The 24,493-nt window shown below is 35.9% G+C and overlaps 1 protein-coding gene across 2 annotated transcripts in view; it reads right to left on the reverse strand.

The window, feature by feature from the left end:
- Window positions 1–225: 225 nt before the first annotated feature.
- The window catches only part of pHCl-1 (pH-sensitive chloride channel 1), a 65,696-nt gene continuing 41,428 nt past the window's right edge, over window positions 226–24,493 (reverse strand). The window contains exons 3-10 of one of the 2 annotated variants that reach the window (XM_089867967.1): window positions 10,629–10,740; window positions 10,230–10,309; window positions 8,803–8,867; window positions 8,504–8,724; window positions 8,289–8,371; window positions 7,534–7,674; window positions 6,927–7,363; window positions 226–6,250 (exon numbers count right to left, since the gene is read on the reverse strand). In XM_089867967.1, the coding sequence (XP_089724093.1) occupies window positions 5,903–6,250; window positions 6,927–7,363; window positions 7,534–7,674; window positions 8,289–8,371; window positions 8,504–8,724; window positions 8,803–8,867; window positions 10,230–10,309; window positions 10,629–10,726 (1,473 nt within the window). In that variant the 5' untranslated portion in view covers window positions 10,727–10,740 and the 3' untranslated portion in view covers window positions 226–5,902. Of the gene's footprint in view, window positions 6,251–6,926; window positions 7,364–7,533; window positions 7,675–8,288; window positions 8,372–8,503; window positions 8,725–8,802; window positions 8,868–10,223; window positions 10,310–10,628; window positions 10,741–24,493 lie in introns of both variants that reach the window. The other variant, XM_089867966.1, reaches the window with a different exon arrangement.

Below are 24,493 nucleotides of genomic sequence, written 5' to 3' on the forward strand. Positions count from 1 at the left end.
ATAAAAATTTTCTACTAATACTGAAATTTCTGCCAACAGCCATCCATATAAATTTATTCATGTTTTTTATGAATAAATTCATGGGTATAGGTTAAACCTAAACATTTATCCCCCTAGTCCATCGAACAATAGGAGAGTAGTGAATTTTTTATAACGTCTTTAAATCACGAGACATACTTTGCTTTCTTGTCTTTTCTTGGAAAAGGAACCATCAATTTAGAGAAGGATGCATAAACAGTGGGCTAGCTATTTTTTTCGGGTACGTTTAGACGACGCTCTCCCAACAGAGTGTTTCTCCGACAAGAATGGAACATCACCGAAACACATACGGAAAAAATAGAGTGATATTCCATCCTCCCGGAAAAGATTTCGGTTTGACCTTTGAACCCTTCTCTATTGATCGATGGAAAAACATATAAACAGATAGGAATCGTTTGGCAAATATTGGGAAAAAAATCTACCGCGTTGGAATACAGTAAATATAGCAGGAAGTATATCTAATTTTTGCTGAGCATTGTAAAAGATTTAAGCAGTAATATACAACGCAATCGCTCGGGTTCAAAGACACTAGTAAGATTAGAAGTAGATAACTTACACGATCGGAGTAGAGACCTTTCTCGAAGAGGGTAAGAACTTGAGGTTTGTCCAGGAACAGCAATTGCATATTAAAGCGGAATCGTCCTTTGGTGCAACTACTAACACTGCTAAGATTAGAAGTAGATAACTTACATGATCGAAGTAGAGACCTTTCTCGAAGAGGATAAGAACTTGAGGTTTGTCCAGGAACAGCAATTGCAATCCTCCTTTGGTCAACGCTGATTGAGGCCAGCAGTCTGAAATATTTGAAGTAGTGAGTTAATATAATATTGGGAAATACAAAAACTCATGCATAAAACATGTTTTTCGCAAAAGAACACTCATTTTGACCAACGGTACGCATTTTATTATACAGAAAGTCTTAAAAAATATAGTACAGTGGCAACGCTAAACGATAAGGGCTGACCAATACGTATATACGGTGCCCCGTTATCTTTTTTATCTTTTTTTTTTGCAAAAGCGTTTTATACAACTTTGTATTTCATCTTTAATTTTATCTCATCATATTGATTTTATTTTTTCGGTTATATAGATCGATTTTAAATACAAAAACTTAACTTGGCCGGGTAATATAAATAAACATTTCTAGAAACTTAACATACCTATTAAAATTTTGATCCGTTTCTTACCCATGGCTTCGTCATTACAATAAAAGGGTATATTTTAGGAAAACTTATAAAACTCATCTTGATAGTGACTAGGATATTTTCCCAAGTTTCTAAAAATCGTAAAACGAAGTATTTTTGGAACTCAAACTTAATAATTAATCGTAATTAAATTAATATTAATTATTAATCATTAACGACCGTGGTTTAACTAAAATGATGTGTCGAGTGATATTTGACTAGGTTTTTTTTAAGTTATTTTAAGTTTCTTTTTCAGCGCTTAATCTAATTTGAACTAATTTTTGTTTCGCGTTAGTTTGAAGTTTTTATTTTTTGGTATTTATTTATTTACACGGCAATTTTTAATTTAATTGGGTGGTTTAACAAACATTAATCAATATTTTAATTAAATAAAATTTTGATTGAATGATTGTCCCAATTTCATTAAAATTCCAATTAACCGCGCATTAGTGTTAATTTAATTATTTTTTTTGAAATAAGTGAATTTCTGGATGAATCAGAAATTTATCTAATATCTAATTTAAATTCTGACTTTTGTTAATAGAGAAAAATCTGGAAAATAAGCACGGTTTTCATTGTTAATCTCATTGCATTGATAATTTTAAGATATTACGTTTCAAATTTGAGATTTTTGAGTGCTAAGTCATGTCAGCTTTTTACTTTTTCTTTGTCATAATTCAGGAACAATTATAATATAGCATTATGATAAACACTATGGTTTTGAGTTTATCATTATTATTTTTTTTTTTAAATGTAACTTGGTAGTAATATTTTGTTGTTTTTACACAAGGGCATTTAAATATTATATATATATACATAATCGGATTTGAATTAAATATTTTAAACGATGTTGCCCTTTTTTAACCTTTGCGATTTATAAAAAGGTCAATATATATTAAGATAACCTTTTCATTAATATTATTTAAATTGAATAATAAGCATTATTACATACTTTAACATAAAACTTAATATAAAAAACATATACTTCTTGAGCACCAAATTCTTTTAACTTCTTTGTTTTTCTTTAGAGGCCTTTTGTTATTTAATTTATAAATACAGGTAAAATTTAATTTAATTTAATTACGTTTCATAGCTATTAATTATATTTATTTATAATCAGGGAATTATAGGCGATTTTTTTGGTTTAAACGCATTCGCTTTTTTGTTTGAATCTAGAAACTTTAAACTTTTTCAACTGCCATTTGAACTACATTTTTTGTTACTTCATATATATACGTTTTGAATGTATGTTTTTCTTTTAGCCGTTAATGGCGTATTTAGTGCGCGTATTTAAACGTGTTATAGTTGACGCTATATTTAAATATGTAAATGTTAGCCATTGGTTTTTATTATGATAGAATATAAACTTGTTATTTTATTTTTTATTTATTTTTTTTTGGTATTTGTTTTTTAACATTATATACTTTGCATAGGCATGTTTTTTTCTTTAAATCTTCTAAATCGCTTAAGCATTTTTTATGTTTAAACTGAATGTTTGTTTGTTTATTTCCAACATGCCTAAATTTTTTGAGAAAAACATGATATTTTTCACGTTGATTTTTCTATACATATTATTTTGTTTTGTTTACTGAATTGTTGTTTTTCGGTGCAAAGTTAAAGTTTTATTTATTTATTTTTTTGGTTTCCATTACGAACATTTATGTTTTATAGTTTTTCTTGTCGAAATGGTTATTATTTGTTTTTCATTTTAATATATTACATAGCATCTGATTTTTAAGGCGTTATTTTTATAGTTTTTGTTTATTTTTTGTTTTGTTTTGTTTTGTTTAATTGAGACGATGATCAACGAAACATTTTATTCTAATTATATATACTATATTTAAAGCTTAAATTTAAATTTAATTATTTAAGGGGGAAATGTTTATTTCTCTCTAAATTATCTACTTGTTGAATTTGTGTTTTTTTTTTCTTTTCTTTAAAATATTTATTTATTTGTTAATTTATTTTTCAAGCTACGAGCACCGAAAAATCTTATCCGCGCTTAATTATTGTCTCAACAAACCCATATTTTATATTAAATTTTTTTTCGCAAAACCTTATTTTTTTACATACTTTTTAATTTATTATAAAAACCATTTTTGTATTATTTTAATAATTATTAATTATTATTTTTTATTTTTTTTCCTAATAAACTATATATTTCAATATCCATTGGAATAACAAGCGCAATTTAATATCGTTATTAAAGCCTCCCCTTTCTTTTAAATAATATTTTAAACTTGCCCTTTATATATACAGTTTTTTTAAATTAAAATATTAACTTCAACCTCCTATAATTTTTTTGAATAATTTCGTTAGATGGTTGTGTAAATTTTCATAGATAAAATTAATTCCATGAAAATTAAAAAAAAAATTTCTAACGAAATTAATCAATAAAAACACTGAAATAAAATCACCATAAGTGCTTTTCGAACACGTTCCTTTTCAATCGCGGAAAATTTACCAAATAGTTCGTTTTAATTCCCTACTAATACCCCGCGTAGTTTTTTCGATAAAAATAATTTTAACACCTTATTAAAATACCTTTAAATTTTTGTTTTTTTATGTTTTTGGCGGATTATTTGTTTCATCAAAATTTGTTATAATTTTACTTAAGACAGCAGCGTAAAGACAATAGAGAGAAGGGGGTTATGAAGAAGGTGAAAGCTAGCAAGCCAAAATAACATTTTAAATTTTTTTCATAAATAATTAATATAAATTAAAGTTATATTTAAGGAGTGATAGATGATATATTTGGTTAAATATTTTTAGGATTTTTTTTATTTTGGAGGGGGAAGGGGGGGGGTGTTTTTAGAAAAGTGGTGGCTAGACGAACTTTCTACTTATATAATAATATGATTGATTTAAGCAATATCATGTATATATAATTTTCATTTTCGACCATTTTTTCTTAATGTACAAAAATGTCTTGTCGAAGAAACAGTGCATAGAGTTATAGAGGAAGATATTATTTTTTTCTTTTTCTTTTTTTTTTTAATTTTTAAATTTAAGGGCAGCCAAAAAACGTATAGTGTGTGCTATTCACAAAAACTGCAGCCTACTTTACACTATGAACAACTTTGAAAGCCTATTTTTAATTTAATTAGTAATTGAAATAAATCGCCTGAAACGCAATGTTTATATTAATAGATAAATTTACTTTTTCAGCCTTTTTCAAATTCCCGCATAATTTTTTTCTTAAAACGACTATGAAGTCCATTATCTCCGTTCGAAGTTAACATACTTTTAATCATTAAATTAATAAATATTAAGTATTTTTCGTTATATTTTAATTTTAATATTTTTTTCTGGTTTAATATATATCTTATCACAGTTTTTTGAATGGGCAACAATTAAACGTGTAATATTTTCATTTTATTTTACGCGCACTATAATTTTCATTATATAATTAATAATGAAAATTAAAACCTCTACATTGTTTTTATATAGTGTGCAAAGAAGTATTTAAATTTGTGGTAAATCTCTCGCATTTAAATAAATTAATGACTAAGCCGAAAAAATTTAATAAAATTAATTAAGGAAAAAAATGAGTATTTCTTTCAGGATATTAATTATTATTTTATAATACATTATTATAGGCCTACTATAGGTTTACTTCTCGACAAAAATTGCTGAGTAATCTCTGCACGTGTTTTGTATTTTTATTTAATATTTTCGTGTTTAATTATTTGGTTGTTTTTCTTCTAAACACTTTGAGACCTACTACTTAAATATGAGAATTAACTACATTTTTGTGGTATTTTTTTTCATAATTTATTAATTTTTTTTTGGAAAATCCAAGCCCGCACTCTAATATCGACTATTGTTTTTGAAAATAGGATATTTTGTTTCAAATTGTCACCAACAAATTTTAATTATTTTAATTAACGAGTTTGATTATCTCGTTTTGTTAGTACGAGGGAGGGAAAAATGGAGTTATGGGTGTGTTGATAATCCGAAACGGGTTTAATCTTTAATTTACTTTTTAAATTTATGTTAAAGCATCAGGCACTGTATTTCGCGCGTTTTAATTAATTTAGTCAATACTGTGAAATATATTCAACCCTTTCGCGGGCGTGTTTATTTGTTTTTAAAGGAAAACATGATTCGCTTTTCATCAAATCCGAATTATATTCAAGTCTTATTCGGTGTAAGCGAAAAGGGGGGTATGTAGGTATATTATATTATTTATAAGTGTTGTCATTTTAATGTTTCTTTTCATACTCAATGGTATAAATCTCCTGAGTTATTTTTACAGAAATACGCTTGACCTAAACGAATTAATGATTTAATGTCTTTCTTAAGGAAACTACCATAATCCATTTCATAATATTTCTAGTGATTTACGAAGATCCACATTTTTGCCTAACAATACTTAATATTTATTTTTTTTCTGTAAAAATAAGGCATTTTGTTTTTTCGTCATTTATAGATACTTCGTAGTGTTTTTATTTATTTTTCTCCGCAGGCTTAAATGTAGATTTATTATAAGAAAAAAACGTCGTGTTTATTTATCATCGTTCGTTAATTTGAATAATTCCGAAATTGCGCGTGTTTTAAATCCAGAACCGATCGCCGGGTGTTTTGAGATTAGTGCCGAAGCGTTACTGTGGTGTTGGGTCCTCCCCTCCATGACGGAGGGAGGTTATTTGTTTGTTTGTTTGTTTAAGAGTACTTATTTATAATATCGAGGAAACGTATCCGCTTAACTTCCAATTTTCGTCCTGCCCCGGTTCAATGACGCCGTACGTCAAAAAGTATCCGAACGTGAAGCCCCCGAAAAGCAGAGGAAACACTAATTTGGAGACGTTGTCGACTGCCCGTGGTATCCGGGACCTTTCCGGAGACTCGACGTACGTCATCTGTGGCCTGCGAAGCCAGGCGAAAACCGACGCCGCGGCACGGGCTTTGCCCGTATTCAGCCGATGGTTAACTTGGTTATTTTCCGATGGAGGAAACTCCGGCGGAGTTGTAGCGCTAGGCAAATCCTGGCTGTTGTTATCACTGGCCGATTTCCTCGGTGCTGCCTGATAAACGCGTCCAAAAAGGTATTTCAAAACTACCGTTTACACGCTAAGAATGTTTACTAAGGCATTTACAATCGTAATCGAACGTGCTTTGGCCAGCAAATAATTTAGCCATGTGGGTATCGTGCACCGTCTTTCATAAAATCATAATCGTCATGGAGTTCTATATAGTTCAATTGTGCTAGATGCAACTACTTTAGATTTTAGAATTATCTTAAACGTGGCGTGCGAGGGTAAATTATAGGTTTTTTAGAAACCGGGGTACTGTGGTCAAAAAACTTATGCCTTATGGCAAAACTATAGTGACGAGCATTGATGTCAAAACGTATGGTCGGGAGATTTTGCAAATTGGTAAAAACAGATAATAATGTGTGCGGGTAAAATGCATTGTATTGGTGATACAAGGATATAGACTTAACTACCTTCAAACATGCTTTACAGCAAAAACATAAAATGCTAGTAATACACTCAAGGGAGAAGCGTGGGAGAAAGAGATACGCAAATCTCTTCTTCCTGGCCTTCCCTTCACCAGAACCAGTAAACATACTCAAAATAGAAAGAGATCAGTTTATAAACGTCTAGAAAACGCGATAAATACACGCTTGGTTTCGAAAAATCGCGTTTTTTAACCTCTTTTAAAGGGATTGAAAAGATGGATATATTTTTGGTTATTTACCTGGGAAAGAGCCGACTGACACCTAGAGGTGGGCATGGCTGGCGACGGATCGATGACGATCTGTTCTTGTTTGTTGGCGGCTGCAGAGGGTGGGCGCGTGCCCCCGGGTCCGTGCGGCCATTTTCGAAAGAGGTAGTTGACGCATATGAACTCCAGCATGGATGCGTAGATGAAGAACATGCATACGCCGTCCCAGAGATTCATGGCCGTCAAATTCGAGACGACCGGTAAAGTCGAACGAAAACTATTGGTTGTGGTGCAAAAGTTCAACATGGTGGTCACTCCGATCATGACCCGCGCCGGAACGGCGTTGATGTCCAGCCAGAAACTGATGAACGAGCTGGTCACCAGCACCATGCCTGGCACGAAGACCGTGCTGAAGTAGAAGGACTTGTCGCGGGTAAAAACCAGCAACACGCGCAAACAACTGTAGTTGCCTACGCGTCAACAATAAACACGCACGACGGAGAGACGCGACCACAAACGCGAACAACCAAGAACCAAATTCCGAGAAATAGACCAAATCCAAAAACGAAATAATAAAAAAAGGAAATGTCATTAATTAAAGATTAGGCCTAAATTATGATAATAAAAACAAACATCATACCTCTCCACGTGTGCGCTTTGTCGCAAACTCCCGTGGTATTTTTAACCAAGTAGGCATTGTGATATCTAATGTTAGTGGCCCGACTAATTTCTGGAACCGTTGTAGACCAGTTTAATTGAACTTCATTATCTTCGTGGGAAACTAATAAATACATTAAGGAGAAAAATTCAAACAATGTTTCAAAATACAAGAGTCCGGCTTTAAAATAGGCCCATCGAAAAAAAAAGTGGAAGTTCCATGAAACCAAAAACAATTTTTAATGTCTTTTTTATCACCCGACAAAATATGTTTGTAAATTTCTTAAAAAGAAGTCCCTTCCTTAAAAAAAAAAAAAAACCAATATCCCTAAAATGTTTGACTACGCGACAGCCGGGTAATGTATCACAGCTTTTTTCACCCTGTAACCTTGTCAAAACACGTGTTAGGCCTAAACGTGGACATCAATCTGACAATGTCCGAGTCGTCTCGAATGTCCGCCTTTTTAGGAACGTAGTATAGGGTGAAATACGACTTAAGGGGGTCACTGTCGCGATGTCCGATGGACGTACACACATTCAGTGTCCGAAACGAAAAAAAATCACTATCGATCGAGCAAGGGGGCCATCTAGTCGCCTACAAGAGTCTAGAGAAAACCCCGATGTATTTTTGCCACCTGACCCTATAGGTTCCTTCGGTATAAGATAATGAATATAGAGATGGCGCGGGAATGGTTGGAGGGATGGGGTTAATGTCGAACCAAAGAGGAGAAAACTCACTTAGTTCTATGGCGAAAGGACACTTTGGATTGTCGAACGGGAATATTTTAAGATTGCCTTGACAGTTGAGAGCCATATGCCTCCTAGAAAACGATAATATTAAAAGAAAGTGGTTGTTAAAGGAAAGGTCGTTAAAATGGTGCTAAAGAAGCCATTAAAACTATTGAATAACTAGAAGAAAGTTGATTCCAAGTACTTTAAGAATTTTCAATTACCTCATGGAATATTGGACGGTACCGTTTCGGTAGATCCGCAGGGCAAGGTGGACGGGAAGCAGGGGGTATTTGAACTCCCCGTGCTTGATGAAGTAAGTGTCTGGAAGCCAGATTCGTTCAACGTGAGTGATACCGTTCAAATATCGGTGACGCCCCGAATCGTTGTAACGAAGACGAGGATCCGTCCATTGCTGGTGCATCAGAAACTCAACCTCGTATTTCTGCGCAAAACGAAACCCAACAAACAAATATTAATAACGAAAATCCTCCAATAATTCAAGAACAAAATTGAAACTCACCAGACTTGATTCATCCGGAGACGATAGTGTCAATATGAGGACGCTGACGTTGACAAACGTAGTCTCTGTGCGTCAAAAAACCGAAAGAAGTAATCAATACTCATTTAGGACTACTTGCTAAAGCCAGAAGCTTGGCATTTTTCGTTACTCCTAGTACAACTTAGTACCAAGTGAAGTTATACATTTATAAACTTGGACAATACAAAATAATCGCCTTAGGCACGCGTAACGATAAACAAAACATGATTCGCATTGCGGAGAAGGAACCGTGAAAACTTCAAAACAACCGTAGATAGGGTCTCTGAAATATTGATGCAGCTGTAGGCGCAAACGGTTTTAAGCAATATTTTCTGTTGCCTTTAATTTACACTCGAATAATTTTGATCCTAACTCCTTAATAAGTGAGAGAGAAAGAGAGGGTGAGAGAGAGTAAACCGTCGAATAGTTTCGCTTCATTGAATTGAAAACTAAAACCCCCTTTCACCAAAAAGCAGTTGCCGCCAATCTCTTCTCATCTCATCCTTACAAGCTTCATCTAGTTTAGTCACGAAACCAATGTAGATCTAGTTTCTCCTTCCTTGAAGAGTTGATGGCAACGTTGTTTAGTATTTAAAACGTGCATGCGACGTGAGATGTGGAGCGTAGACTAAGTTCGCATTTTCAAATTAGGTGCATGGGTTTTGGGACGGATTTCAAATAGTAATTTGACACTGTGGGTTTCGAGCTAGTGTTCTACCCCTCGGATCTTTACTAGAAGCGAACTTAATAACTTTAGGAATATATAAATCAGGATGAAATCCGGGACGTCGAAGAAAACAGACACTGTAGTGTGTATTTAATAGAGAGTTTAAGAAACTTCTAGGATTAGTTTTAGTGAATAATAATTGGGTTCAGTAACATATTGCTACGATAAATTGTCGCAATTCATTCCTACAACTACACTGAACCTATTCGGAGTACAAGTCAAAATTACGATTAACTTCTTAAAAGAAAAACCCAAAGGTTTCTACCATATTTTGTGATGACTTCTTAACCTTACTATACTTCGAAATAAATGATGGGTAAAACAAAGGGGGTTTATAACCTTCCTGGCAAGCTCGCGAACAGATTAGGGGATGGCCTACTTTGCATGTATAATCGTCAGACTGAGAAAGCTGGCCTTCTCAAGGATCGACTTGAATAAGCTCTCGACGCTTTCAAAGACGAAACCACTTATCCAGAAAACCCATTACCTTGGAACTTAGTCTATGCAAATTTTGTTTACTACGTAATATACGTTGGTATATCTTCCAGGAAGAGAGAGAATTGACCCGAAAATAAGTCGCCGTAAATTTCGTTCTCTCTCTCTTTTTTTTTCAATACAGCGGTGCACGCAAAGTGTCAGCGGAAGTTTAGTGACCACATGAAACACATATACTCACGCTCACCATTTGGTCTGTCCCTCCGATCGTATCTACTATCGTTAAGCAGGAGATCCAAGATCTGTTTGTCAGATTCCGTTGGAAATCTAAATATATTGAGAAGCGAAACGGAGATGGATTAAGCCATTAAGAACAGGATATGATGAGTTTAATTTAATTAATTAAAATTCGAGATGGATAATCAATACGCCAAAAATAGCGGCGACGCGCCCAAATAAACGGAACCTCTCTCTCTAAAAGTTAAGGCGGATGGTCACTCGAAAGTAGTGTACGGATGAACCTCCGAGAGAAAATATTAATTATTTTAATCATAATTAATAGGGAGAATTAAAGCGAGAGGATTAGAAAACTTCAACTTGAAAATTTTGATTTTCCAAATTTTTAAAAAGAAATTTGATAACAAACCTTCTAATATCGTGAGAGTCAGGATCGTAATTATCGGCTCGCAACGTTCTGAGTGAAAACAAGAATATAACGAGCCAAGCTATCCAAGGTACTGGCATTTTCGGTGTACTACCTGAATAAAAATCAAATACAAAAATTTTAATAAAATTTATTCAACATCAAAGACCCGAGTCCCGACCGACATTTTGTATCCCGTCTAAGCTGTAGTCAGTCCTAACGACTATACGTCATTGACTATTGTAGAGAAGGCTTAAAAGTTGAAGTATGGAGGTCCCTATTAAGGACCCCACCCAAAAATACGTAATAATAAAAGGAACTTGGGGAGGAAAAATTAAAAACAGTGGAAATGAGAGAAGGACTAGAGATTAGCGGCGAGCCCACTCTCCTTTCAAATTAAATTAACCCCAAAAATTTCGCCGACGGTGTGAATTAAATCCCCGTTTTGACACAGAAAGAGAAAGAGCAAACGACAGGGGGTGAGAGGAGGGACTCCCGATCGTCCCTCGTCGGAAACTGTCCCTAAAACAAAGGACAGCGCGGGACGCGTCACTATTTAAAACCATCCTACTAACAAACCGACGGAAATAAGAACCATTAAAAATGAGTCCCTTCTTCGTAAATGAGAATGGTAAAGAAAAATTAAGCAAACACCATTTTTTTTTTTTTTTTTTTTTAAAGTTTCGTTTCAAAACTTTGCTTTCAATTTTTATATGGCAGTTCCCATAACAATAAAAATGAGTACCTAGTTACTAAGTTAAAAATAAAATTATTTTAATAAATGAAGGATGGTTGAGAAGAATTAATTTATAAAAGAACCGAAAAAAAAATGTTCATTAATTAAAACCACCATTAAATTCTATTTAATAAAGGTTTATTAATTCTAGGAGAGCGGTCGCTCTCTTAGATAAGACTTGATACTGCCTCTAATGCTAAAGGAGGGTTCTCTGATTGGCCATAACTTTTTTCGTATTGTGTTTGCTGCTTTGAAATTTTGCCAGTGAACTAAAATTTGGGCCCTAAATATGTGGTTAAAATTTCAAAGAGATCCAACTAATAGTTAGTTCTATAAAGAAAAAAGTTGTTAAGGGTGGTTTTAGAATCCATAAAATTAATCAGACATTTGGTGAAAGATACAATATTCTTCCATAGACATAACATGGGATTTTTTTGAAAAATGACCTTAATTGGGATCGTGTATAAAGAAAACTAATCATTCGTTACGTTTGGGATCCATCTTAAATGAAAGATAACAGTCCATAGATGTGCCTTTTCTTAGTTTCATTAAGATCAATTAAGTTTAAGTATCGATTTTTATCATTATTAACACATACTATGACTTACGTTGTTTTGGGTATTGGAATTACGGCGTTTTACCACTGTTAGAGACACGCATTTTAGCCCTAATTTTTTATATTGGACTTACGGCGTTTTTGTCGTGATTCACGCCTTTAGAGGGATATTAAGCAAGACAAGTTGGGAAAACCAAAATATTACCTCTCCGAGTCAAGAGGTCTACTACTACAAACTTATTTACCCAGATATGGAGTTATTTCACTTTTTTGAAGTAAAAATTTACGAAATATTGAAGTAGTATTCCAAACATAGCAAACAGTAAAGTAGACGACATTTTACATCCAATAAGGATAAATCTTGGACACATGGAAATCAGTCAATGGGGAAAAGAACAGGAAATGAAGTCTACGCTTCAGCTGTTTACCCTATATTCTGGTAGCTACATTCACAACTGGTTTTCAGTGTAAACACAATCGTCTCGTCTCACCTCAACAATATTCTTAGTTTGCCAACACGAATGTTAACGTTAAATAACACCAAAGCTAAATTATACCCAGACGCACTAATAGTCATAGCGCACCGTAAAGAGAATAAAAAGTCTGTAGCTACTCGTTTACCACTAGCCCTTTTACTAATCTAATTGCCACCATGATCTTTTCTTCTATTATAAAATCTTTACCTGATTATTTAAGAGTGTATTTAACTTTCGGCTCACTCTGAACCGTTAATGTCTCTTCATTTCAGACACGAAAATCAAAGCCAAAAGTTTACTTCACTTCAGGCCTCAATAATTTACACTTTGTTTCACTAAGCCTATTGCGGATAATACTTGTTTTACCCGCCGGAGTCTAGGTCTTAGGTTTCTTCATGAAGTCACTAAACCAAGGATTATTCTATATACAGATGTCGTATAGCTTAAGTAATATATAAACAGCCATTTCAAATAACAATATTAAAAAAAATCTTTGGAATATCAAAATGAAACAGAGCTTTAAAGCTACAAAACTACTAAATGCATCATAATTACGAAAAATACTTCCACATATTCACTTTATATTATGTAAAAAGGGAATATTAAGGTTCTGTATGATTTCTTAACACATCAACACAAGGCTAACTGCTAACGCGACGCACTAGTGTAACAACGGACGGACACACACAGACAAAAAAATAAGCTGCTTTTTAACTCTTTCCGTATTAATTTTGAGATGAGAAACAAGATTATCTTAAATATTAAAATAAATATAATTAATATTAAATATTTTCTTCGTCAGTTGTTTGCCTTATTGAACGTTACATCGTTTTGATATAGAACAATTAAACATTCTAGAGAGACTTGACTAATATTGGCGTTTGAAATGAAGCATACGCCGGTTGCTTCGACTTACTCAAATAGGTAGTATATAAGGGATTCGAATCGCGGCTGTAGATAAGAACATCGCAATTGCGTGAACCTTGGAGGAAGACCCCTCCATTGGAAGGCTAGACGTTTCTCGTAACCCTAGCCGATCGCCGCGTATGTCTTAACCTTAAGGATGTTGGTGGTGTTAGAAGCCAGGTGTACAGACTGGTGTCCATGTGGGATGGACAAAAACAAAGACCAGAAGATGGTTGTGTTAGAAACCAGGTGTACAGACTGGTGTCCATGTGGGATGGACAAAAACAAAGACCAGAAGATAGTGGTGTTAGAAGCCAGGTGTACAGACTGGTGTCCATGTGGAATGGGCGAAAGACTAGAAGATGGTGGTGTTTAGAAGCTAGAAAGTTCAGACTGGTGTCCATGTGGGGTGGACAAATGAACAGTTGTTAGACAGACAATGGAGTTATAGCCTGTAAGTGGAATACAATTTCCGGGACTGTAAATGCGGTCTGGAAATTGAATACACGTTTGCTCCGATCTGCAAACTGCGAACGCGGTCACGTGGGTATAACAACGGACAGACAGACAGACAGACAGACAGACAGACAGACAGACAGACAGACAGACAGACAGACACGTCGAATTTAGAACCTCTCCGTGACATACGTCACTCGGAGAGGTAAAAAACATTGCGTTTGAGCTCTTGTAGGTGCTTTGCCCGGGTTCTTGTGGGTACTTGTTTGTGCTTGTAGGTACTTGTGGGTACTTGTGGGTGCTTGTGGGTACTTGTGGGTGCTTGTGGGTACTTGTGGGTGCTTGTGGGTACTTGTGGGTGCTTGTGGGTACTTGTGGGTGCTTGTAGGGACTTGTTGGTACTTGTAGGTACTTGTGGGTACTTGTAGGTACTTGTGGGTACTTGTAGGTACTTGTGGGTACTTGTAGGTACTTGTGGGTACTTGTGGGTACTTGTGAGTACTTGTAGGTACTTGTGGGTACTTGTAGGTACTTGTAGGTACTTGTGAGTACTTGTAGGTACTTGTGGGTACTTGTAGGCGCTTGTGGGTACTTGTGGGTGCTTTTGGGTACTTGTGGGTGCTTGTAGGTACTTGTGGGTGCTTGTAGGTACTTGTGGGTGCCTGTAGGTACTTGTGGGTACTTGTGCGTACTTGTGGGTACTTGCGGGTACTTGTGGGTACTTGTTGGTATTTGTGGGTACTTGTGGGTACTTGTAGGTACTTGTAGGTACTTGTGGGTACTTGTAGGTACTTGTGGGTACTTGTAGGTACTTGTGGGTACTTGTAGGTACTTGTGGGTACTTGTGCCTACTTGTGGGTACTTGTAGGTACTTGTGGGTACTTGTGGGTACTTTTGGGTACTTGTAGGTACTTTTGGGTACTTGTAGGTACTTGTGGGTACTTGTAGGTACTTTTGGGTTCTTGTGGGTACTTGTGCGTGCTTGTGCGTGCTTGTGCGTGCTTGTGGGTACTTGTGCGTGCTTGTGGGTACTTGTAGGTACTTGTGGGTGCTTGTAGGTACTTGTAGGTACTTGTGGGTGCTTGTAGGTACTTGTAGGTACTTGTGGGTGCTTATGGGTGCTTGTAGGTACTTGTGGGTACTTGTGGGTGCTTGAAGGTACTTGTGAGTTCTTGTGGGTGCTTGTGGGTTCTTGTGGGTACTTGTGGGTTCTTGTGGGTGCTTGAAGGTACTTTTGGGTACTTGCCCCGGGTACTTGTGGGTGTTTGTAGGTACTTGTGGGTGTTTGTAGGTACTTGTGGGTGTTTGTAGGTACTTGTGGGTACTTGTAGGTACTTGTAGGTACTTGTGGGTACTTGTGGGTACTTGTAGGTACTTGTGGGTACTTGTAGGTACTTGTGGGTACTTGTGCGTACTTGTGGGTACTTGTAGGTACTTGTGGGTACTTGTGGGTACTTGTGGGTACTTTTGGGTACTTGTAGGTACTTTTGGGTACTTGTAGGTACTTGTGGGTGCTTGAAGGTACTTTTAGGTACTTGTGGGTGCTTGTGGTTACTTGTGGTTACTTTCCACGGGTGCCTCTGGGTGCTTGCAGGTACTTGCCCCGGGTGCTTGCAGGTACTTGCCCCGGGTGCTCCTGGGTGCTTACCCCGGGTGCTTGTAGGTACTTGCCCCGGGTGCTTGTAGGTACTTGCTCCAGGTGATTGTAGCTACTTGCTCCGGGTGATTGTAGGTACTTGATCCGCGTGCTTGTAGGTACTTGACCCGGGTGCTTGTAGGTATTTGACCCGGGTGCTTGTTGGTACTTGCCCCGGGTGCTTGTAAGTACTTGCCCCGGGTACTTGTAGGTACTTTGCCTCCTCCATAGGATTAACATTACACTAAATTTTGGAAGCTCGTAACTCTGGTTTTATTAGAGATACAGGGATATCCTTTGATTATGTAATAGTCCTATTTTCCCCTTCCCTCCTTTGTTAACATTTGCTCCATGGAATACTCCATATACGGGAAAAACATGGAAAACTCAGGGAAGTATATGGGGAAAAGCCTGGAAATCTCAGGGAAATTTGTTCAGAGCTGTGCTAATTAATTAGTTAGCTAATTGAATTTCTAATTAATTAGCAAAATTTACTAATTGAAAATGGTAATTGAATTTTAATTACCTTATTGCTAATTGAGAAGTAATTCTAATTAATTAGTATGAATCGGAAAGGTAATTATCTAATTAAAATTTAATTAGATTTAGGATTAACTAATTAGCCAATTGAATTTTCAATTAATCTTTTACGCCAATTTGTTGTAAAAAAATCGAGGAATTAACTCTTGATTCATCTATTTGAATATGAAAAAGCCTTATTATATCGATGAGGAAACCTTAGCGCTACTCTAAATTTTTCAGCTCCTCAAACATGAGAAATTTCGTAGTTCGCAACTGCCCCATGTCGAAATTTCGACTGTTTTACCTACTCGAATTAATAGCAGTGCGCATGTATTTACTACTCAGGAGTCCATTATAGGAACTGTGGCAAGAAAATGAAGAAATGAGACAAATTTTAACATGACGGAAGGCTCGAGGCTTGTCTCATTTTTCGAGAATAATTCATGGCTTCCGTACCCGTTTTTCAATGGCATTAAAACATTAAACTTTGCATTACCAAAGTACTAAATCCATGGGCACTTTTAAACTTTCATGTTTACTTATGGTTTCTTTTTTACCTTAATTAGACAAGTAATTAATTAGAAATTAGTAATTCTAATTAATTAGTTTGATAAATTAACGCCTAATTTCTAATTGAATTGAATTAGTTTCTATGTCTAATTGCTAATTGGCTAATTAATTAGTTCATAAATATTTCCCTAATTGCTAATTCTAATTCAATTAGTTGTCAGCTAATTAGCACAGCTCTGAATTTGTTTTCGAAAAGTTGTATGAAGCTTGTTTTGGAACATATGTTATAAACTCATGGTTTTAGTTATATAAAGTTTTACCAAGAAGCGATATCTAGTTTACTAGAGAGAAGGTATTAGATGAATAAGTATTCGCGCCCCATAGTCCCAGTCCCACTTTCAAAATACAAGGGGGGACGTAAAAGGAGGCCGGGCTATTTCGCCTCTCGGCAGTCGGAAAATACGTAGTTTTCGTCATTCGCGTCGCGTTTACGTGAGTTTTCTGGTCCGTGACCAAATAAGCATTTTTTAAACTGGACATTAGGCCAGTGACTTTCCTGACTTGGAAAAAATAAACTGGTCCGTTACCATTGACCAGAGCACGTCGTCTGCTAAACTAAAGAAGTGGATAATTAAAATATGAGAATTTTAATGTGTGGAGTCTGATTACCCTTGAACTTTCTTTGTAGTCTCGTGGACCACTGACCCCCCTCCAATTTAATTTTTGAACTGGACCAGGGAATTTTTAAACTGGTCATTTGCCCTGTGTCACCGCCTTATTTCCCACGCTGGCGCGAGTTGTTTTGCGTTGTCGAGTGCGTGATGGAGTTGGCTATGCCTGGAGTCCCAACCTTGAAGGAGAGAGGAATGGAGTAGAAACCCCCACACCTATAGCGTTGCCTGTGTACCCCCACCTACGGCAACATAGTCCTCTCAGCATCCTCAGCGGTTAGGTAGGGTCGTACTGGACTAAATTGTAAAAGGCGCTCCCTCTATCTTCAAAATAGAAGCTAGTTCTCATACAAATAAAATGGCGCTCCGCGGCAGCACTTAGCAATCGCCTACCGAAGGGTAAGGGCGTGCGCGAGGTACATAGGGAGAGATACGGTGCCGCAGGTCGCCCATCATTATTTCCAATCCATCTCAACTTCGTTATCACTGTCCCAACCCCCGCGACTTCCAACCACTAGCATAGCCCACTCGATCACGCTCTCTTTTCCCCGGCTACATATTTTGAAGATGGCACTTTTTAGGCGTATTAACAATCTTGGATCATCTTGGTGAACTTTTAGGGTAGCCCTGACTATATTTTGTTTAAGGTTTTAAGCTTCATATCAAACAGACGTTAGTTTATGCTACAAAAAAAGTGTGAAATTGAAAATCTCGGATCGTCTTTATGAAGTTTTAAGGATATCCGAATTTCATATTGGGCTTATGACAATTTTGAGCTAAATGATAAACGGACATAATCAGCATTTTTAAAAATTTTGTAAAATTGTCAATTTGGTCCTGTTTCTTGAATTTTTAGGGGGCGCCTCGCGTTTCAATGAATGATTGTAAAAAATTGTATTATGTTAATTACAATAAGAATACAAACTTTTATTATTGATTTACGTTTTTTTGAAGTATCATAATAAATAAATGTCTGATTGACCGAAAGTTATGGTCCCCTATATATATTTGTTTCAGCTTAGTGCAGATTTTGAAAATGTTAAACAGTTTCTTAACATTCTTAATTAAAATGAAGACTGAAGGAACAGATATTAATCAAAAATGTCTTGATTAGAATCAAGACCTAAAAAGTATCGATAAGACTGAGGTTATCACTTGTCTGAAGGATCAGATATTAGTTTTTCTTTTTAATTGAAACTTAAATGCATGCTTAAGAAAAAACAACGTTCCATTACCGTTTTCCGTTGAAATAAATTATTTTACTGGTAATCAATTTCAAAAATTTACTTATCTCGGCTTTTCGACCACAATTCCATTCCCCGAAAACATTTTATCATTACATTAATTACTTTTGGGAGATAACGTGTCAAAATAAACTATAAAACAATAAAAAACTGTAATAGCGGTCTGTTAAGCCATGACAACAACCTTTTAAAAGTTACAAGTAGTAGCGTCGCCAGGGTTTGAAATTTGGGGGGGGGGGCTAAATCTGGGCAAACTATTTTAAAGTTATTATAAGAACTTAATATAAACAAGATGGCCCAAGGGCTGGGACTTAATAGTAGCCACATCGTTATCTATTTAATTAGCACATGAATAAAAAGAAAAAAATTCAAAGACCCTAAACAAAAAATCAGAAATGTCCGACCCCACAGTGGTAGCGTGTCTTACTGCTGCGCCTGGATTTTCACTCGTCTTAGGTTTATTTTTAGTTTTGGTTAGCTTTTAGTCCACACTATTGGGACTCCCTTCGAAAGAACATGAAACATTTTACTTGTTTCCATCTGTTTTTTTCTTCAAAATTTTACTGTTTGATATTGAAATTTTTTTATATATTGCTACAGAATTTTAGGTTGCTAACAGCAATTTTTTGGTAGGGTTTACTGATTATTTTTGGGGGGGCTAAGTTTGGAATTTGGGGGGGCTATAGCCCCCCCCCCAAAAAAGGCCTAGCGACGCCACTGGTTACGAGGACTATATAACCCTTTCGAGACTAACAGGACCTGAGCAAACAATAGCTTAACCTGCTACTAGTACGAACAGATGTAAACTGGAGTTGAAATTTCATCATGTGCGACCTGTGGCCCAGAAACTCTCCCATAGTCCCAGTGTGTGTAGAACATAATTTTTTTCGCTGTTATCTGCCAAAATCAATCTTTCTAGGTAGTGCCGCCTCCTCACTTGAATATTTCATGATATATTAAGGTTTGAACGAACAAAATTCTAGATTACTATTTTCACTACCATGTCCCTCTGCTACCTTGAAGCAAAATTTCCTCTCTTTTTGCTGCTCATTACCGGTGCCATTCCCTTGACTTTCTGTTCGTTATAACTACTATCATGAGTTTATTAATTTCAAACCAAAATATAAAAAAATGGATTCATTTTCCTTTTGTGCTACTTAGAATATAACGTTGTGCCGCGCCTTATCAAATAGTCTCTAACCATTGTTAGAAACTAGAGAGAGAAATTGGGCAGTAACACTGATCATGCCCTGAACTATGAGAAAGAACAATACGACGGTTCACTAAAGTACACTTGATATTACATCATTTTGCAAAACCGCGAGTAAAAATGTTACTGTCCCTATTGAATTTGGCGCCATTGGTTTTAGAATAATTAAAATGTTCCACTGCCAAGCGTGCTGGTCACGAATGGAGATGTAACGTCTTTAGGAACCTTTTAAAACGCAAAAACCATACACGTACTCTCCCAAAAGTAATTAATGTAATGATAAAATGTTTTCGGGGAATGGAATTGTGGTCGAAAAGCCGAGATAAGTAAATTTTTGAAATTGATTACCAGTAAAATAATTTATTTCAACGGAAAACGGTAATGGAACGTTGTTTTTTCTTAAGCATGCATTTAAGTTTCAATTAAAAAGAAAAACTAATATCTGATCCTTCAGACAAGTGATAACCTCAGTCTTATCGATACTTTTTAGGTCTTGATTCTAATCAAGACATTTTTGATTAATTAACTCACATGAAGGGATAAAATTAATTAGTGGTTCTCCGCTTTCCCCTCTATCCCCTTTATTAAAGGAAGACTTCTATCTCAGGGTTCACACAACGTAAGGAAACCTGATATTTCTAAGTTTATTTTTAATTATTATAATTTTTTTGCAAGATTTTTTATCTTTAGCTTGGACAGGCTTCTAAACTGATGTGAACTTCAGTGGAGGTTAAATAATGTTCCGTAATAATGTATTACTAACGACTTTATAAAGACTTGACCACACAGAACATAATCATAAATTAATCAAAGGCTTACGTACTACTGTACACTCAGATTAAAACGCCATTTTGCATTTAATAATTTTAAATACAATTATACAACTGTAACATTTTAATCACGTTAAACGTAGGTTGTGGCCACTCATTTTACGTTAATTACGGTTTCAAGTAACGGCGTGAAATATGCCATGGTTCATTATGGATGGCCTCATTTGCAAAAATTAAAATAATTTTGGTATATACCCTATACGCTCCGTTTCGAAACTTACTAATCGAGTTAGAGAAAATAATTAAGAATGAGCCGAACCGAGGAAAGGACAGCGAGAGAGAGGGTGACGTCAGATGAATGCGGTAAGAAAGGCGTAAACAATGCTGGAATGTCAGAGATGACAAGCAAATACCTCAGATATTTTCTTCTCGCTTTTCGTAAAACACAAATTTTTCTGTAGGTATAGGTAGGGTAGGTAAATTTTTGGGAATGTATAAGGTGCGTCCGAGTCTTAGCTTTCAACCGCGGTTCGGGAAACTCGCTAGAAAGGTCGGACCGTGAAAGGAAAGGCAGATAGCCATTGCAATAACTGAATGTGAAAGAGTTGTAACTCAAATAAAATAGGAAACCGCACTCTGTATACTCTGCAAAGGAATTGGCTTGGTTTCATCTAGAAATGTCTTTCAAAATAATAAACCGAGTATTTTCAAGTCATGTCTGTTTTTCGTACACCTTCAGCAATAGTAACTCAAAGAACAGTTAAAGTTTATTAGAAACATTCGGAGAAAACCAGTCACTATATAAAACCCCGTTCAGAAGAGACCATTAAACGTAAAACATCTATGGCTGTCGCGCAGACACCCCTAAGTAATAATAATAGAAAAAAATCAATTACCATCCAACTTCGCACGAAACAATAAAAATCCTGTAAAACTTAATTGAAAAGTTCTGAAAAGGAATATGCACCTAGGCCTAGAATTCATAAATTTTGCACAGGTTTTAATTCAATTGCATCGATAAATATTTAATTCTAGCTGACATTCTAACCTACTTCTACATTTTTCCAGGTGTTTTAAAGTTTTCCGGGGTTTCTGTCTTCGCAGGCAGTAATTACGTAATTTTTTAAAAAGATCTGCATGGAGTTAGATGTTTTTCGCATCGGAAAACGAAAGAGGAGGAAGAGAGAGAGAAGAGAGAGAGAGAGAGAGAGAGAGAGAGAGAAGAGAGAGATTGGGGAGCGGAGAGAAAAGCTAGAAAACGAAGTCATCCTTGGCAAGTTGCCAAGCTGCCGTTACCAAGGTAACAGGAAAAGATGGGAGCAATATTTAAATGAGAAATATTTCGTCAGCGGCGCAACGAGAGATTCGGGTTCCGGGGGCTTTTTGCCCTAGTATATAGCTCACGAGGCTTATCTTTCGTCTTCTCCAGATAGAGCGGTTCCTTCCCCAAGTTCCATTTTACAGTATATATACACACACCCAACATTTGGGGGTCCGTTAACGAGATATTTGCTAAGGACTAGAATATATTCCTCCATTTTCATTTATAATATACGAAGCACTTTCCCCTTCTCCTAGTTATAGCAAACCAACCAGTATGTTTTCCTTTTTTAGCCACATCGTAGTATACGATGAGGCTCTTAGTTTGACCCGAGCCGTAGTAGTAACAGTGGCCGGAGTTTTCGCTATCGTTATCGTTATATTTTAGCTTAAAACAAACTAGATAGTACCTCAACCCAGCTGAGCTCTGTTAGAGATTTTATTTTAATTAAAAAATTTGCACGTCGCACCCGGGAATTGAACCCGGGTCCCTGTTGCAGCAGTAAGGCTCGCTACCACTGAACCATAGAGACTTGATACAATATTCCAGTTTTTATCCTTAAGTTTAGCTCTAAAGTGTCGGGGATGGGGGGAGGGTACCTCTCTATCTGTGGGGTTGGATACTTTTGAATTTTTATCTGTGGGGTCGGACACTTCTGATTTTTTTATTTTAGGTTTTTATATTTATTTTCTTTTTTTTCTTTATACGGGTTATAATTTTATCATTGCTTAGGGTAGGGCATCGAGGGGCAACTCGCTCTGATTTTATGTACGGTAAATCATTTAAGCATTGTAAAAGATAGCGCTATTCACTCATTAGGGTAGGGTACAGAGGGGCTATCCACTCATTAGGGTAGGGTACAGAGGGGCTATCCACTCATTAGGGTAGGGTACAGAGGGGCTATTCACTCGTACGATGTGGCTACTATTACGAACCCTTGGGCCGTCTTGTTTCTTTTCACTTTCTGCAGGGATTGAACAACAAACTTTTTCTCTCTAAAACGTTGGAGTTTTTGAAAAGTTTCCTCTTATGTAAATCTTTGTTTACAACATACGGAACGGATTATATTCTGTAATAACAATTTCCTTATTTTTTATCTAGAACTTGTTCGAAAGAGATATATATATAAGTTTGTTGCATGGAAGCTTAAATTACACAATTTAAATTAATAACTACATATCTTAATGAACGTAGACAGTTAAAAACAGACATTTTGTGAAACAATAATTTAAATTCGTACTAAACTTTACTCCATCCCGTTCTAAAAATAAAAAAAAAGCTTTAGACTAAACCTTTTTAAAACTGGCGCTCTTGGAGTTCACGGATACAAATTTATCCAATCTTTCAAAGTAAATTGATCTTCCCCTAAAGCCCTTTTCCGTTTTCTCCCTTTAACCAGTTATCCAAAAAATTTCCCCTCTTCTTTGTACGAAAGAGAGAGAGAGGTAATTTAGTTTTTAAAAAGAATGAATAGGTAACGAGTAACCTCCAAAGCCAAGGGGTCAATAACGAAGTCAGGTATGTCAAATATTGGGTATCCAATCAATGCCAAAGAGGTCGTGAAAAGCCGCCAGCTCCAATCAATCGAGTCACTAACTATAAATGGTGACTCTTCAATTATTAGATAACTTATGTTTATGTCCCGTTACTAAAACCCTATAGTTATCCTAGAAGTATTATTTTTGCGACCAAGGCTTAAGTGCAGATATGCCTTTAAAACATACGAAATACCTTAACCATTACGGGAAGCAGTTACAACTTTCTTACACCAGGTTTTAGGAGCCTGTGGTATTACGTAGAAAAAAATACCACGTAGTTCGTACCAAATCAAGACTTCCATGAAAAAAATCAATTCCTCCATTGAAAACCCATTCGGAATGGAATCACGTTAAACAAACCTAGGATTTCGATGAATCTTCAAACTGAAACGGATTCCTACCTACCTAGAGAAGGAAAGAGAGAAAGAGATAGATGGAAAGCAACGCCGCTTCCCCTCCACCTTTATTCTCAACTAGAGCCTTAAGGGATTACGTTTCCTTGATTTTCTTTTTTTTTTTTTTGTTGTCTCTTTCCTGGTTTCCTCTTCGCTATTCGAGGAAAGATTTCTAGCTATTCTTTTGCAAAAACTACAACGTCAGAAGAAAAAAAAGAAAAAACTAGTAAAAATCCTGGGATCTATTTCCGTTACGCGTCAGTTACGGCGGCAGCGATAAGATCCCATCGATAGGTAAGAAATTCAAAGAAGATGGGAATAAAATTAGTAAAAACACACGAGAATCGTACTACTAGGGCACTTTGCAAAAGAGCATCGACGTCTTTTCCCGATGTTTCTAGGTCGAGTTTAATCCGGCATGCATAATTTTTCCACCCATCTTTGCCTTTTCTCTCTTTTTTCTTTTAAACTAGGAAATTTTTGCTCCCTCTTTTTTGATCCCCACTCACTTTCTCTTGGAAAGATTTTGTAGTAATTGGCTCGGGTTAAGAGTAAGAGAAGAAATTTTTTGAATAGATGGAAGACATTTAAAGAAAATAAGTGGGAAAAGGTCACGGATGCTGAATATGTAAGTGCAAAGGAAAGGTGATACCTTCCTCAGATCAATTGTTTATGGTTTTTGAAACTAGAATCAGTTTTAAAGGCCGACTTCCATCGAAAAGGGTTCTTACGAACCGAAAACCGTGCATCGAGAGTAACAATGGAGCGACCGTGCCGATTTTCGAATCCCCGCTGGACAAAATTTTGAGGGGTTCTTACGAACTGAAAACCTTGATACGGGGGTTCTTACGAACTGAAGATAAACAATAGATATTTTCCTACAGAGGGTCGTAAAAATCGGGAATAAAATATTTAAGAGAC

The sequence above is a fragment of the Phalangium opilio genome, unplaced genomic scaffold (genome assembly GCF_054372755.1).
Source record: "Phalangium opilio isolate 3A_F unplaced genomic scaffold, DU_Popi_V2 ptg000024l_1, whole genome shotgun sequence".
Taxonomy (NCBI): Eukaryota; Metazoa; Arthropoda; class Arachnida; order Opiliones; family Phalangiidae; genus Phalangium; species Phalangium opilio.